General features: G+C 41.4%; 1 protein-coding gene across 1 annotated transcript in view; it reads right to left on the minus strand.

Moving 5' to 3' along the window:
• Positions 1–2,601: 2,601 nt before the first annotated feature.
• The window catches only part of LOC143131094 (uncharacterized), a 46,244-nt gene continuing 31,096 nt past the window's right edge, over positions 2,602–17,749 (minus strand). Inside the window, exon 2 of the mRNA XM_076290493.1 lies at positions 2,602–4,253. Coding sequence (XP_076146608.1) covers positions 2,836–4,227 — 1,392 coding nt within the window. The 5' untranslated portion in view covers positions 4,228–4,253 and the 3' untranslated portion in view covers positions 2,602–2,835. The remainder of the gene's footprint in view (positions 4,254–17,749) is intronic.

Consider the following 17,749-nt stretch of genomic DNA (forward strand, 5'->3'; position numbering starts at 1 on the left):
TTAATTTTTTGTTTGTCTGTGACTATTAGGAAATGAAGAAAGCACGAGTGGATCATTGCAACACTTTGAGCTATAATAATGGATCCCCAACCCTCTTGGCTGTATTGAAAGAGAATTGAACATCAAAATGAGGAATAACTGAAGATTATATAATACTGCTGTACAGAGATGTTGACTGATTGTCTGATCATTACTGACTGTAAGACATGTGTATCTGATTAATTTGGTCAAGAATTTCAAATGGAATACACAAGACGAGGAGTTAAACGAAAAAGTGGCTTAAAGGTGCTTGACAACGACTGTGTTGAGCTGACTGTTTTAAATCAGTGAAACATGCCAATATTTGTCTTCTGTGGAACTTATGTAATCTCTGTCCGACTAATAAAAGCATGTATTTAAACTGTTGTTTGTAGTTGTTTTATTTTTTGGTAGTATTCGAGTTCACCACAAATCATGCGCAGCAACTATCACAAGTCTGGACTTGTGCAACTTGATGTTGAAAGAATGCTACCCGCCGCCAAAACAACAAAAAAAAAAGAGTCAGGGGGTGGCGACAAAAGAAAACATGTGAGCTATCGACCGTCCTCCTCTATTCCCCTAAAACCATTTGCGCAATCTCCTGCAGTACAGCAGATCTCTCAGTCAGGGGACAGAGTTAGTTTGGCACTTTTGTTTTATACAGTATGCGCAGTGGGAGACTTAGTGGGAACTCGAGTCCCGAGTCTGGTGGAAACATGGCATATATCCTGACTGTCCTTCTGTTGGCTGCTGGAGTGCTGGGCTGCACTGAAGCTCAGCAGGCCTACAGTAAGCTGCCTGATCTCTACAGGAATGGAGTGGACCTGGCTTTGCAGCAACTCAACAGCCACTCAGCCATCAAGAACCACTTCCTTTTCTTCAAAAGCCTTGACAAATCAGATATAGATGTAAGTTTTTTTATTTCATGTTTATTTCATGTTTCAATAATCCTTTTGCCTTCTATAGCAGAAGGATTCTGATACTGTGATAATTTAATTTTTTTACGTCTAACAATCATTTATATACGTTTGGTATTTAGATCCGTTTTGGTGTGAGGTTCTTTTATCATAACTTTTACCTGAAAGTGACTAGCTGTGCGAAAGGAACTGCCAATGCTGATCCCACTAAGTGTCCATTCAGAAATAACAGAGTGAGTATAGTGGGCAGTGCCATTCAGTTATTTAAAAAAATCTTTCAAAAACTGCAGTGTTCAATAATGCTTGTTCATATGTTTTGTTTAGCCACTAATCGATTGTGTAGCGTGCTATAACACCTATTTTGGGAAAATCGAGCCAGAACCCAAGCCCTACATTCACTGTGTCCACAAACCCTCCTTTAACCAAGTAAGTCTTTCATTTCATATTGTATTTGTATTTTACAGTGGAATAGAGATGGAGAGGTAGTACCTCTCCTGGCATTTTCTTTTTGAAAGCCACGTCTCTGCTTTACTTTAGTTTCACTTTCCTGGTAAAAAACTTGACTTTCTCTTTCAGGAGGTCCAAACAAAAAGAAGAATTCACTGTGATGGAATGAATCACATGAGTGGAGGGGGAACTCTGCTGGCTCAGAAGAGTCCGTAGAACAGCTCTGGCACATCACTTCCCTTCTGCAAGTCAGATGAAGTGACCAATACAAGAAAACAATATAAACAAATATTTGTTTTACTTTGAAATAGTTACTTTTCTTGAAAGATGCCACTTTTTTTAATGCACTAAACTCCCCAATATAATATTTATAATCATAATTAACAATCACCATTTATCATCAAACTGGTGTAATTATTATGCTATTTTCCACCAATAGATGTCAGCATAATACTATTATGATATTTCAACAGCTGTTTGGTTTCTTTTCAGTAGAGTAGAATAGAGTGTTATTTGGTCCACATTACAATATGTTTTAAAGATTAATAGATACTTTACAAAATCATATTACTTTCAGGTTTGTGATGATGTTGCTGTAAATTTGTCATTCTGTATTGTACTTACATTTTTACAATTAATATTTTATGCACTGAGATTACTAATAAAGGCGTACATTCCCTAATGCTGTTTACCGCACTATACCACACAGGCGCACCTGCAGGTGTACGTCCGTACGCGCTGTGCGTACCATCAGGCTACTCAACAAGAGAAAATTTCCTGTGTGTGTGTTTTGGCCCACCATACCTTCCCAACTATGGACAGTATCCTATTAGCTGCATGCCATCAGGCTACAATTTACAATTTTCTATTGAAGTTAGTGAACACGTTATCAAAATTAACGCGCACACATTTTGTTTGAGCAGGAGAGAGAGAATACGCACGCAGGCACGCAACTAGTGGGGTGCGTACCATAGCATTAATTCCTGCAGGCGCCCCTGATACCACACACAACAAATGTCAAATGTGACGAACAAATACATTTAACATCAACTTTTGCCAGTACTAATAAGGCTGTAATTAACAATGGTCAGATAACCTCTCACCTCAGAGGCCCAGCAGACTGAGTTCCCTGTTGCCTGAATACATGTAACAGCAGTAACTCCTCTCAGGAGTAAACCAATATACATAAACCAATTAACTAGCAGAAATGCATGACATATAAAGACATATAAAGATGACATTTATTGTTAACACATGGTGTTGTGCGGTGAGTTTCAATGTGACATTGCCTGCACGCTGCGGTTGCCATGGGACCCACGTGAGACAAAACATGACTGTCATCTGTTTAGCTTGCCTTTGGCCCACCTATATCAGATACACCAATGATACCATTGTTCCATGTGCCCTTTTTGGATTTTGAGCCCCTGCCCTGCATATTCATAAGCATCATATTTTAATGCATTTGATGCTTCTGAGAAGACAAGTTCATTCGATTGAGCGCTTTATTCACTTCCCTGATCATTTGTGGAGCCCATTTCCACAACCCTTCATCCACAATTAAATCATTCCTTTTCAGTGCTGTGTTTTTCCTGCGCCGGATGTGATACATTCTCCCCAAGGAGGGTGGCACCTTGACAGTACTAGTGCTGCTTCTCTCCACTAGGTGCACGTTCACCTCAAACACAGTTCGTGGATTGATGATCAGTTTCCCTGTCCTTGGGGGAAACATTGGAAGTGGCTCTCGAAGAGTGTGCTGTAGGAAGCTCTCACCCGGAAGGGAAGCCCATTCCTTCAGGTAGTATCTCCCACTGTCATCAAACTCCTCAACAGGGAAGACATTATTCTCAAAGTAGTAGATGACTTCTCCATACTTGGCCCTCAATCTCTCTAGGAAGTCCCTCCAGTTTTTATCTAGATATGGAAGAATGATCTCATCCGGATCGTGTAAAAACACATACTTGGAACTATACATGTTACGATACATACAGTCGTGGAGTGCTGGGATTTGTCCATTGTAATGGAGGTCACCAGGGGACTCTGAGATCAACCAATGAGAGGACACATTGATGTGGGCACCAATTAGCCAAGGGAGGACTTCCACAAATCCCATGTTATCTTGGTAGTAGCACAGCACTTCTTCCATGTCTGGGCTGCAGCTACTTTTGTAAACCACCACCTTCTGGGCTCCTAGTAGACGATAGATCTCCATAGCCTGGATGAACTGGAGGACATTGTTGTATCCATTAAACATGGTACTGATACAGATGGTGATGTCCACTGGGAAGTCACTGTCTCTTGGCTCCTGATTAAGAACACTTATGAAGGTGCTGTTCACATAATCACTCCCAGCAGTAGTGAGGGATGCATGCTTTGGTTTGCAATCCCCTGGAATGGTGCAGAGAAAATCAGCCATTCCATAAGGGAAATAATAATGGGTGCTGTGAACTGTCTTCTTTGCAGAAACTACAAACAACATATCTTCACAATACAAAACACAGTAATGAGGAGTTTCTTCAGCCCGCCACACAATAGCTAAGACTCTGACACTTGGAAAAGAAGTCCGATGCTCCAAGAAGGCATTAAAATATAATGTTTTGCATCCTTGGATACCAACAAATGTTTCTGTTGATACTGTATGAAGACAATTGGAAACAGAACAGTTCATTTTCTTTACCCAATGCTGGCCTTGTGACTCAGAGGACCAGTATCCACTTGACCAGATATGTGAAAACATAAACATAATCCCAAGGAGTGCAACAACGAAGGTGATTACAATGCCACATTTTAGTTTCTTTATAGTGCAGTTATATGAAGCATTACATATCATTGACTTCTTTCCCATCATGAGGCCTGAGGCAGGGGCTTCTTTTTCTAGAGAAAAGAGGCAGAAATTAGGAACTGCTACAGATTCAATCACATCTAATACAATGTCAGCATAAAGCATAGAGCATAAAACAACCAGTATAAAATATTGTTTTTCATATTGTGGCGTTTATAAAGAATGCAGTATCCAATACACACACTGGCACTTCCTTATAGACTGGCATGGGTATTTATAGGTGGGCACAGGGGTAAAGGGTAATACAGTACATACCCATACATCAGGAATAGTCTACAGCAAAGGAAATGACATTTCCCAATACAACATGCTCGTAATCACCACAACCAGGCTTGGAATTTCACCATTTTAGGGGCAAGACCACTTGGCCTTCAGTTGGGCATATTTGGTGGGGGGCACAAAGGCCACATGTCAGGGCACTAAGGCCAAAGTTAACTATACAGTTGTAGGCTATAACAATGATCACATTTGTATTTAGCCTATTCACAGCAGTAGACCTGCATCACTGTATGAAACTTACAAAAACATGAAACATGACATATTACATAGAACTGCAAGTCTTGTGTAGTAATCATTTCAGTTCCTGTTTATCTATTGCACGATGGGTAATAATTTAAAAGAATCTAGTTGCAGTCCTGTAAATAGTGACCCTGCAAGATCCCTAGTCATTGCTAAATCATAGTCTGTGATTTAAAACTCTACTACTTGTCTTTAGATGTGGGAGGGTCTGAGACTGTAGTCTTTCAAAAATCTTTTCCAAATCTTTCCAAAGTCTGTCAGTGTAAGGAGGGCTTAAGGGGGGAAAAATTCTGTCGGTCTGTCCGAGTGACATTAACTAAATAAATCCAAAATATAGCCATTGTTGTAAGGTTAAATTGTGTGTGGCCTATGGTGAAGTTATAATCAGACTTCAAGCTGTGCAAAGCAAATGCAGCAGTTGGGAATAGGTTGGAAATGACTGATTTTCAGCCACTTAATTCTCATTCTGGTGTAAAGCAAACAGATGTAAAGGGGAATTAAGGGGCATCACCGTTTTTTTTTTTTTTTTTTTTTTGGGGGGGGGGGGGTGGTCATGACCTGGTGACGTAATTTATATGCAAATTAGTGTGTGACGTCATCTAGCTACATTTAGCGACTTTTGGAGCTGGCTTTAGCTACTTTCCATTTGAAATAGTTGGCAACACTGATTTTAACAGAGCAAGCAGGGCTCGTCTTCTGTCTAACTCAGCTAGGTGATGTGATTGGCTAACTTATCACTTAACTGCTTGACACTAGCCTACCCTGCATGGAGACTAGGGTTGCCCTTCCTTAAAACACGGAATCGTCCCTTATTTGAAATTATAAAGATGTGTTCCGAATTGAACTGATAATGCATATTGTTCCGTATTATTGAGAATCACCTCAGTGCAAATCCGACAGATCAGTATAATACGTTAGACTATGAACAAAGAATGCACGATTAGTAGGCTATGAGATAATGGGAAACTGCTGTCATTTATCCCTCTCGGTTTGTCTGTCATCACTATCCCAACAGAGAATGCACATTTCGTTAGAGCCACTGTGAGTCACGACGTAGCCTAGCGTGTAGGCCTATCTTGTTTTGACAGATATCTAGTCCCGTGTTACATGGCAACTGGCACCCATGTTAACTGGCTGCGTTGGTGACGTTTCACGAGTGATGACATTTCTTTGACAGATGTGGCCACTTGCAGATTTTTCACTTTCTGATGGAAACTGGAGATGAACAAATATAAATTTGCATCATGACATATTTAAATGTCAAAATTGTCTGTAGTATGCTACATGCACTGGACCATGAATATGCCACCAAAAAATAAATACCTAAATAGCCTAATAATAACTCCATGTGGGTATTGAACCTGCCTCCTAAATTACACTGCTTAGCCTACATCAGGGGTGGCTAACCAGTCCAGCATCAGGAGCCAAAAAAATCCACACAACTTAAAAGAGCTGCACAACAAAAAAGATGCCCACACTACAACATTGACTTAGGCCTAGGCTACAGTTTAAATAGGCAGTTGGCAGAAGCTACAAATGATCATTTTCAGGAATGAGTAGCAAGCAACGAAGATATCTGACACATCAAAAATTCCCCCTCACTGAATGACCACAAATTCCTCCTCACTGAATGACTTATTAGCATGAGCAATGCTTCAATGTAACAACTGATATGATGCCAATGTGACTGTTGAGTGTTCAGTAGCTACATTTTTTAAAAGAAAATACACAAAAAGAAAACGAGTCTGCTTCTCTGACTGACGTCTATATACTGTAGCCTACTTTTACCTTGTACTTGCAAAGGTCAGTGCCTTTGGGAAATGTTCAGGTTTGAAGCTTTATGCATCAGTTAAATCTGGCATACCAAGTACCAAACTAGAACACATTTTTTAAGGGTGTTTTTTTGGTTACATTGACATATCAACCAGACGGATTACGCTACAAAAAGATAAATCCTGACCCCTGGCCTACATGATAACCATTCATCTACGTAGGCTACTTGCACCACGAACCAGCTGACAAATCCCCATGAAATTTACTTTACTTAGGCTATACAATTAAAATAAGTCAGCTATATGGTATAATGATTGTAGCAAGTTGTAGCACGGCTGATCATGGTAGCCTATGTGGCTACCTACCGTGTTCTCGGCCCATGTTATCACTGATGTTGATGAACATCAGCCTGTATGACCTTCCTGCTGGTACACAGGCCTAAGGCACAGTTATGTACAAAAATATGGACCTCTCCCTGTTGTTTACTACACACAGAAGTAACATATGAACACATCAGAATACAGTAAGAATACCCCAGAATTCTACACCACCTAGTCTATCTGCCTAAATTGAGGAATCATTGCTGGTCTAAAAGTAAATTAATAATAATAAAAAAAAAACTGTGATGGGGGAGGATTGAACCCTATGTTGAGTGCATGAAATAGCAATGTATATAACCTGTTGCACCACTGGAGAAGCACGAGAGTTTGTGGATTGAGAAATAAACTATAAAAAAAAACATCAACCCCATGTTTACATGTCAGCAACATTAACGTTAATAGCCTATAAGCCTAAGGGCCCTATCATGACAGTCAAAAGCGCATCGTCACTCGTCAAAAGCTTATTCAAATTTAGTAGGATGTGTTCAGTCTACATTGGGAGGGTTTTCGTTATCAAACGTCGAGCGCATGGCGCAACAAGTGGGGTATACTACGAAGCACGTTAGACATATCTAGGCTATGTAGACATATCGAGGCTTGACAAAGCCTTGACTCAGGGGTATACGTTAAGTGATACTACGATTGCAGTTATGTGATATATTTGTCAAACTAGGCTTTCAGCTCAGATCTGAGCGCGTTCTCGGTGTTGGGATGACTTTGGCCAATCGTGTAACATGGAGACGCACAAGACCGCCTCTATTTAAAAACAATTACTTCCGCATTCATGAGCGATAGCTTAATCTACACTGCGGTCATTTTTTGTGTCTAACCTATAACATCAAATAAATCAATTGTCATCAGTAGTTGTATGGTATGCATGTCCATAGTGGGATATTTGCACGCACCGCCCTATTAAAGCGCTTTCAAAATCCAAAATGTTAGTAGAGGCGGAGCTCCACCTGTAAGATATATGACAGAATCCTACACGTGAGAAAACTTCGTTTTTAAGACAATTGATTGGTCAGTGTGCGGTAGATTACACGATTTGAGCTATAACGTAGCACATAACCTCCTCCCGACCAGGTTTGGTTGACAGCATAAAATACCATGGTGATATAGCGACACTAAAACAGATCCACTTTCGTGTCACAGCATAGCCTGGCTTTGAGCGCAACATACCTCGCTATCCCACTAATCGAGATTCGTAGTACACCCCAAAGGTGTTCCTAGGTTTTCATGGGTGTATTTGGGGCGTATAACCTCATTTAAACCAATGAGAATGACATCTGTCATTCACTTTAACGGCGCAAAGCGAGATGTCAAATAAATTCATCAGTATTTTGACATTCAACGGCGCATTTGAAGGAGGCTGCTTGCAAGACGTATGGAATAGTCATTCCACTAAACCATGCTTTACTAAAACTTAGCATAGCCTTCACGCATTTGCACTCCTCTATTTTTTGAAGTCATTGGCAAAGTGAAACTAACTTCACCATGGTATCAGTCAACGACAAGACAGTTATATGCAGTTACTTTCACTATTGACTTACAATGAGTTACCATCCAAAACATAGGCTGGAAAAAGCAACACTTACCCTAATATTGCTCAAATGATTATCCTGCAGAGGAGTTGCTTATATCTTGTGACAGTGCGTCTTCAGCTGTGCTCCATACATGTCTCTCGCCTCTCCCCTAATCACTTTTAACCGTCATTACCAATTTGCAAATGATGGTGAATAACTACTCATCATGAGATGTACAGTATTTCGTAATATCTTTATTCTAATTATATTTCCCATTGAAATCGTGCAATTTGTAATGTTTTGCATGGACGTGCACTGATGTGCGTTCATGAATGGTAGAAGGATGGTGCGTGCACCTGCCAATATGACTGTTGACAATGTGCTCTTAAAATAATAAATAATAAAATCAACTCGCTATAGACTTCTGACCAGGTGTACAATAGCGATTTTTAGACAATGCGCCAGGCCACTCCCTAGGTTGTTAATTGCCACACCCCTGGGCGCATTGTTTGAAAAATAAAAGTGCAAAATACCGAATTAAACTTGGCACCGGGTGGAAAACGAGTATTATGCCATGCGCCAGTGTGCAAAATACAGCCCTAAGAGTTTTGACTCTCCCTGTGCGCAAATTTTGTGTAAAATATGGACACGTTATAGACTTCTCCTGCCCATTGCAGTGTGCGTTTCAATGTCTGTGTTTCATGAACTGAATTCTTAAAAGAATAGGCTGGACAAAATGATATACAATTAGACAACACATTTTTAGTTTATTTATTTGCTGGCGTTCATGTGCCTCTCAGACACTTTAGGTAGGGCCACAGCCTAACCTCAGTGAAACGTTTGTAAAACTTAACCATGATACTTTGAAGGCCTACTAAATGGCTTGGGCAATGGTAGCATGATAACATGGTAGCCAGATGACATGATCAGCTATGTTAACTTGTTACAATGATAACATTATTGACATTAGCTGACTTCTTTTAATTGTACAAGTCAAGTCCATTTCTATAAGTGCCGTCAGCTGGTTCGTGGCGCAAGCAGGTAGACGTCTGATTATCAAGCCCACAGTTCAATTTATTCGTGGTTCGATACCCACGTGGAGTTAATGCTATTTAGGTGTTTGTTTTTTTAGGTGGCATATTCATGGTCTAGTGCATGTAGTACTACACACAATTTTGACTTTTAAACATGTCATGCATATTTGTGTTCGTCTCTAGTTTATATCAGAAAGTGACAAATCTGCAAGCGGCCACATCTGTCAAAGACTCGTCATCAATCATGAAACGTCATCAACGTAGCCAGTTAACATGGAAGCCAGTTGCCAACACCGGCAGCCAAATGCCATAATTTAGGTTAACCTGGTTTTGTCGGTTAAAGTTTTTTTTTTTGCTGTTTCTTGTTGCCAAGGGGTAACTCAATAAGATTATAGAGGGTGCCCAGTGATATCCCTTGGGCAGTTCTCGATATTAAGCCTTTCTTGTCCAATGTGTTGAATATAAGGCGAGGCACCACAGGTGAATAGGGTAAAAAGAATAACTAACAGATATCACTATGAAACTTCCCCAGTTGATTACTTACATTGAAGTGGAATTTTTTTTTATTACAAGTTATCTGTTATATAAAGTTTAAATATGCAAATGAGGCATCATCTAATTAAATATGTGCTGATTTGCATAAACTAAAACAACATTGGATGAAGCTAGGTTCAAAATTACTTTTTCATTGTGTTTACATATTAGAAGAAAAGTCTTTTACACAAGGAATTTTAGATATCTCTTTTAGTTATTTCGTAAATCAGAAAATACTGCCAAAGAGTGAAAATCCTTGTAGCTCTATGCAGTTTCCAGGTTAATGTGCCTTGCAATGTTCTCTGCATGTCTTAGGGTAGGATGAGCCAGAACTGGACAATTATCAGAACTAATACTAGAGGGAAAGTGTACATATTCAGAATTATTACAGGCGATATCTGAAATTATTAATTCATTATTTGCAAAAGGGTTAAATTTTCCCAACATTTTACCACACTGCAAACTGTATTTTAGTACATTCTATTTGAGTTGATTTGCTTTTGATATGCTTTTCCTATTTTTTTTCCATGATTTCGGCACATATTGTAGGGCTTTAATGGTTAATATAGGACATTGCCCAATAGATATCACTGGGCACCCTCCTAAATATTAAAGAGCCACCCCAAGTCAACAAGTCTAAGCAAAAATGAATAAATAAATAACCCACAAAACCAGGTCTGACCCCATGGCTCCCAGACTGGCATTATCTGAAATATAGAAATTCACTAAGTAAAGGGTTAAATTGTCCAAATTTGAATGCATGAAGTACTGTCTGAAAAACGATAACACAAACCACTGTATTTTATTACATACTGTATTTTATTACATTAGAAGGGGCAACCGTGGCCTACTGGTTAGCACTTCGTACTTGTAACCGGAGGGTTGCCGGTTTAAACCCCGACCAGTAGGCGCGGCTGAAGTGCCCTTGAGCAAGGCACCTAACCCCTCACTGCTCCACGAGTGCCGCTGTTGTTGCAGGCAGCTCACTGCGCCAGGATTAGTGTGTGCTTCACCTCACTGTGTGTTCACTGTGTGCTGAGTGTGTTTCACTAATTCATGGATTGGGATAAATGCAGAGACCAAATTTCCCTCACGGGATCAAAAGGGTATATATACTTACATATATTTTATTTGAGTTGTACACTGGTGCACCTTCCTAAATCTTAAAGAGATACACCTAGTCTACAAGATTCTGCAAAAAAAAAAAAAACCTTTAACCGACAAAACCAGGTCTGACCCCATTTACTGCAAGAACTCCCAGGGTGTCTATAATCTGACTGAGTCCTTCGGGTTCGCATATTACGTCATTACGTCGTCGGACGTCTCTGTCTGGATAAGTGAGGTCGCCTGAGAACAATGGCTGCCCGACAACGGCTGAACGGCCGAAAGGTAAGGTGAAATGTAGTTTGTCTGAAGAGTTTTCTTTGCCCAGCATTTGTAACTTTCTTTGAACGTTACTTTCGTGCATGTTTGTTTGTGCTAAGGATGTACTGGGGTACATCCATAACACATGGTAAGTTAACTTTAACGTTAGCGCACTAGCAAATTTTAGCACGCCATATCAAATCTGACCAAACTCTTTTTCTGATAAATGTTGGGATTCGCTCGCCATGATTGAATTAATTTGACGTTCGTCAGTGTTTCCTCTACGTTTATTTCAGCATGGTGGCCCGCCACAGTTTAATTAATACCCCCACGGTATCAGAATCAGGGCAGACGCACAATGTACAGTTGCTTTTTAAATAATCCTGCCGACGTATCCTCCCCTGCTGGATGCCGCTCACATTGCAATTTAACAATTTCACGTATTATATATTGTATTGATGTAGCCTATTTAAAACATTAACTTTCTTCTCAGTGTTTCCTCTTCATTTAGCGGCGACTGCTTCAGAATTAGGGGAGACGCAAAATAATGTCTGGAAGCTAAATGCCCTCCGCTGGCTGCTGAAAATTGCAGTTTAACAATAAACAGCAATGCTAATCCGAGGTACCTAGTTTTATTCCATGAATATATTGTTTTTATAGACGTTAGTGGCATGCGCTATCAAGAGCTTCCATGTGCTACGCATGTTTGTCAACATCATTAAAACTAAAATTTTCGCACAACTTGGTGGAAAGATGTAGCACAGGCTAAGGACAACCCATTCATTTCTGAAGCTGATCTTATTGAAAGTATTTCCCATATCGTAGCCTATTAGCTCGCTCGCAACAACAGCAAAAATGGAACTGGAGAGTGGATGTCTCCGCGAAGACACCGCTGTTACATTAGATGCGCACTAAATCGCGAATCGACACAGTAAAAAAGCAATGACTGGTATACAGCCTATCGAAGGTAAATGGCAAAACTTGGCCAAAAACATTTTGTATGCACTCGTGGTGAATCGTGGACTATAAAGTATAAAGGAGATTTGCACCAAATAAAGGCAGTGTTGTGGTTGTGGTTCTACAACATGTTGGCACAAAACTTAATTTCTGTCATAAACGAAGTAAGCTAAGCGTTTCTCCATTGTCAACGTGAACTACCGTTAGGCTATGTTCAAGCGTTCAAGTGACATGTGGTTTAATGCATGGGTTAACGTGAGTCAGACAGAAGATGGGCCTGTCTTTAGTTCCTGAATCCTGTCCCTCTCAAGTCACGTTAGGCTAAATGGTGTAATATAAGTAAGTATAAGTATATATACTCTTTTGATCCCGTGAGAGAAATTTGGTCTCTGCATTTATCCCAATCCGTGAATTAGTGAAACACACACAGCACACAGTGAGGTGAAGCACACACTAATCCCGGCGCAGTGAGCTGCCTGCATCAACAGCGGCGCTCGGGGAGCAGTGAGGGGTAAGGTGCTGTGAAGTGCAGGGAAAGATTTCAAGGAGGAAGTTTCTTATTGCATGATAGCAATTTTATTGCCTATTATTTTACAATTTCTAAATTGCGCGGGGAAAGGGGATTGGGAACAAAGGCAGTATGGAGTCTCTGTTGTGCGCGCTCGCGCTGCGCGTCCGAGTTGGCTTTATCCTGGTGAACCCCAATGGGCCACGCCCACTTCTACAGGTAAGTCCATATATGGAAACGTGCATCACATAGGACGTCACCGTTGGTATGTAAAGCTGCAACGACAGTTGTTAGAGACATGCAATATAGCCACAACATACTCCGGCCCGATGAACTTGTCAGTCAATGTTCATCCACTTCCAGCGGGTAGAGTAATTGTACAGGTCTCCTAAATACAAATCCAGACGGCAATCGGACAGCACATGATCTGATTTTACCGTCTCTTCCCATGAACGTCTCGTCAATCCGTCCCATCTTCCACACATGCTTTGGTTGGTTATAATCATGAATCAATACAACATCTCCAATTTTGAATGGTGTAGATTGATTAAATGTGTTACTCACATGGTGTGCAGACCGAAGTTCCATTAAGTACTCTTTCTTCCATCGATTCCAGAAATGAGTACTCAACCTTTGCCGATACTGTAATCTCTTGTTGAGCTGGGTGGCGGTCGTTTTCCCCGAACTGGAATCATGTAACGGATAGGAAGGAAGGGTAGTAATCCTATGTCCGGTCAGGAAATGAGCAGGTGTGAGGGGCGAAGGTTCACTACTGTCTGCGTGCAGGTAGGAAAGGGGGCGGGAATTGATCACAGCCTCCACTTCACAAATCAAGGTTTGGAGTTCCTCAAACTCAAGATAGGACCTCCCCAACACTTTCCGTAGGCACGTCTTAACTGATCTCACCAAACGCTCCCACATTCCACCCCACCAAGCGGCGCGCTCAACGATATACTTCCATGTAATCCTCTTGTCTGTAAACAATTCCTGCAATTTTTTTCCCTTCATCAATGTCCAGAGGAACTTCAAATCCTTTTCAGCTTTCTTAAATGTCTTTGCGTTATCAGAATATATTACACTGCAAATGCCGCGTCTGGCAACAAACCTCTTAAAGGCAAGCAGGAATGTGTCAGTGGTCAAATCAGAAACAAGTTCTAAGTGTACAGCTCGAGTTACGGCGCATGTGAATAAAGCAATGTATGCCTTCTTGTTTTCTGGTTTCACATAAACTGGACCAGCAAAGTCAACTCCAGAAATTTCAAACGCTTGGGCCTCGTTAATACGCTCTTTTGGCAATGGTGCACTGACCTGTTGGCCTGCTTTTACGCGTGCGCGTCTGCAGATCAGACAACGCTTGACACATCTCTTGGTCGTCTGTCTAGATTTCAGTATCCAGTACGTTTCCCTCAGTTGGTTCAGAGTGGCTTGTAGGCCTGAATGCATCACATCTTCATGTGCCTTTCTAATCAAAAGTTCTGAAAATGCGTCATTACCTGGCAAGATGTACGGATGCTTCTGGGTAAAGGACCAGTTCGTTTCCTGCAGTCTACCTCCTACTCGCAGAAGTCCACATTCATCCAGGAATGGTTTCAGTGAAATGATTTTCGAATGTCTGTCCACATTGTTATGTTTCAAAAGATTGTCCATTTCCTTTGGGAAGTTGTCACTTTGAGTTCGCTTGATCCAATACTGTTCTGATTGTTGAATCTCCTCTGTGCACAGTTGTCCATGCCGTTTTTCCTTTGTCCGTGCGTTATGCACAAACCGCTGTATCCATGCTGTGATTCGCAAGACTCTGTTGAGTCCGCTGTACCTCAAGTCAAACAGAGGTGAAACTGTACAGGTTAGATCAATCATTGTATTCTGAACGACATACTCCATCACATCATCATTTTCATTAATCACTTGAGGTTCGGTTTCGTGTGTCGGCGCTCCATCTTTCAGCCACTCCGGCCCGTGCCACCAGAGCACCTCGTCCTGGAGCGCTTGGGCACTTTTTCCGCGCGTCCCGCAGTCAGCTGGGTTCTCCCTTCCAGAGCAATGTTTCCAGTTTTCCGGTGATGTCAGACTCTGGATTTCACTTACTCGATTCTCCACAAACGGTTTCCACTGTTTGGAACTACTCCTAATCCAATGAAAGGTTATCATCGAGTCAGTCCAGAAATACATTTCATTGTCACTCACATTCAGATTGTTCGATATAAATTTCCCAAGTCTTGCCCCAATAAGCACTCCCATTACTCATTACCCAGCACTCTAATCTGGGGATTGTCATTTTCTTTAGTGGAGCGACTTTAGTTTTGGATGCGATCAGACTGGTTGTACACTCTCCATTTCGCTTTATGCACCTCAGATAGGCTGCGGCGCAGTAGGCCTTCTCACTGGCATCTGTAAATACATGAATCTCACGATCAACTGTTGCCTTTACACTCGTTTCATCACATTTAATTTCGATATCATTATCATCATCATAACGACGTGGGATACTTATCCTTTTCAAGTAGGGTATCTCTGAACACCATTGATGCCAGGTCTGCGCGATATCAAAGGGAAGATCTTCATCCCATGATATTCCTCTCTCCCACATTTCTTGAAATAGACATTTGACTCGAATGGTAAACGGGGACAAAAATCCAATTGGATCGAAAATGCGCGCAGCTGCCTGAAGGACCCCTCGTTTCGTGTCTCTTTTGTTCTGCAGAAAGTCAATCAATTCGTTAGTTTCAAACATGAGTTCGTCAGTGTCTCTGTTCCATGTTAGACCAAAGCACTTTGAGTGGATTTGGGCCTTTGATTTCCACTATGTCCTCTTTATTTCGTTGTTTCCATTCGCTTTGCAACTCAGATGAATTTGTGTTCCATTTGCATAGTCCATCATACTTGCACTTGACATTATTTCTTTGGCTCTCTGAGACAATTTGAGTGCAATTTTCACATTATCTGCTCCAGTTATTAAATCATCCACATAAAGACATTCATCCAACACCTTGACTTCTTCGGGATACTTCTCTTCATATTTCTTAAGGTGGTGTCTGATAGTTGCAGCCAATAGAAAGGGACTTGGTGATGCACCAAATGGCACACGCGTCATTCTCATAATCGCCACGTTAAGATCCTCATAAGGGACAGGTTTCTCCTTGAACCACAAGAATCTAAGCACATCTCTGTCTTTCTCATTCAGGCCAATTTGCAGAAAAGCTTTCGTTATGTCTGCCATCATAGCAACTCTGTGCTGCCTGAATTTAATTAAAATGCTTAGCAAGTCAGGGTTCAGATTCGGTCCCGCAAGGAGACATTCATTAAGTGAGAGACTTTCTCGCTCGTGAGATGACGCATCAAACACAATTCGCAACTTTGTTGTAATCCTACTTTCTTTGATTATTGGATGCATATAATACACTGGGTTTCCTGTCTCAACATTAGTCACATCTTCGACAATTCCCTCAGCCAGATATTCTTGAATTACTTGATCATATTGCTCATACAACTCGTCATTATTGTGAAAACGCTTTACTAGGCCATTCAAACGATTTCTAGCAGTACAGTAATTAGTAGCCAAATTAATATTGTCTTCTCGCCAAGGCAAACTGACTTCATATCTACCTTGTTGGTACTTTACTGTTTGTTCGAATTTCCACAACACGTCTGTCTCTGGGTTCCGTTTGATGTCCGTGATCCCCAACGATTCGGTCTCCCAGAAACTGCGCAGTTGGTCAGTCAGCGCTTGTTCCTCGCTGACGCTGAGATGCAGAGCATTTACGTCCACTGTTTCAGTTGTCACACTCATTACAGGGATGGACACAGTTCCCTGTATCAACCATCCGAATTTGCTCTCTACAGCCACAAGTCCGTTGTCCAGTCTCTCTGTGTGTCCTGACACAATGTTCCAATAGTAGTCTCCTCCGATAAGAAGTCCAAGGCCTTCTTGTTCCATGCCTCTCACAGGATGATCCGCTACTTGGAGGCCCTTTGCTTCAAGAGAGCCCTTGGAGGCCCTTTGCTTCAAGAGAGCCTCTGACTTCTTCGCTGGCCATTTTAATGTTAGATGAACATACACTTGGAGTTTCTAGTAATTCAACTACAACAGACGCATTCGTTTTCAGATTTCTCAGACTAGCCTTAACCTTTCTGGCTGTCATTCGTTTGGCATTTACGGAACCAAATACGTGTAGTTTAATTATTTCTGTACCCACTACTGGCAGGTTCAAAGCCTTAGAAATGTCTTCACGGATAAAGCTACGTTGGCTTCCTCCATCTAACAAGCATTTTACAATTTGGCTTTGTCGTGGCGTGTCTACCCAAATGGTTGCTGTTTGTAACAGCACTGCTTTACCATTACAGTTACCTGGTGAAACTGAGCATTGAGCTTGAGCTGTGTCTACCTCTATTTTAGTCGCAGTCTCGTGTCTGCGTTGCCTGCTGGTTACAGATGGTTTTGTGATGCCGTTTACCACACTGTGCACACTCAATGCCGTGCGCCCTGCAGTTTCGTGCAATGTGTCTGGGACCAAGACGTATAAAACACCTGCCTGATCTTCTCAACTTCTCTCTCCTCACATCCACTGTGGATTCGGCACATTCCGGAGATCTATGATCAGGCTTACCGCAAAACAAACAGTTGCTGTCGTTCGGACTCCACGTATGGAAGGCCGCAGCTGAGGAGGCCATATTTCCAAAGTTGGGCCTTCTCGTTCTTCGCTCTGGAGTGCGTTCTTTGTCAGTGCCAGTACTCCTCCATTCGGGTTGAGACATGTCTTTCTTTTGAGTGAGATTCACTGTTCTTTCTCTACTCTCCACCTCTAATTTCAGAAAGGCCATCAACTCCTTTGCTTTCAGAACGTTGTCTGCTTCTGACTTTGTGAATTCGAGTGCAATGTCCTCTGGTATCATTTTCAATAATATTGGACATAACAAGCTTCCATATGTGTCCGCTAC

Source organism: Alosa pseudoharengus, unplaced genomic scaffold (assembly GCF_046254945.1).
Source record: "Alosa pseudoharengus isolate Yale_2024_CS ecotype anadromous, Long Island Sound unplaced genomic scaffold, YU_APseudo_1.1 YU_APseudo_1.1_scf_18, whole genome shotgun sequence".
Lineage (NCBI taxonomy): Eukaryota > Metazoa > Chordata > Actinopteri > Clupeiformes > Clupeidae > Alosa > Alosa pseudoharengus.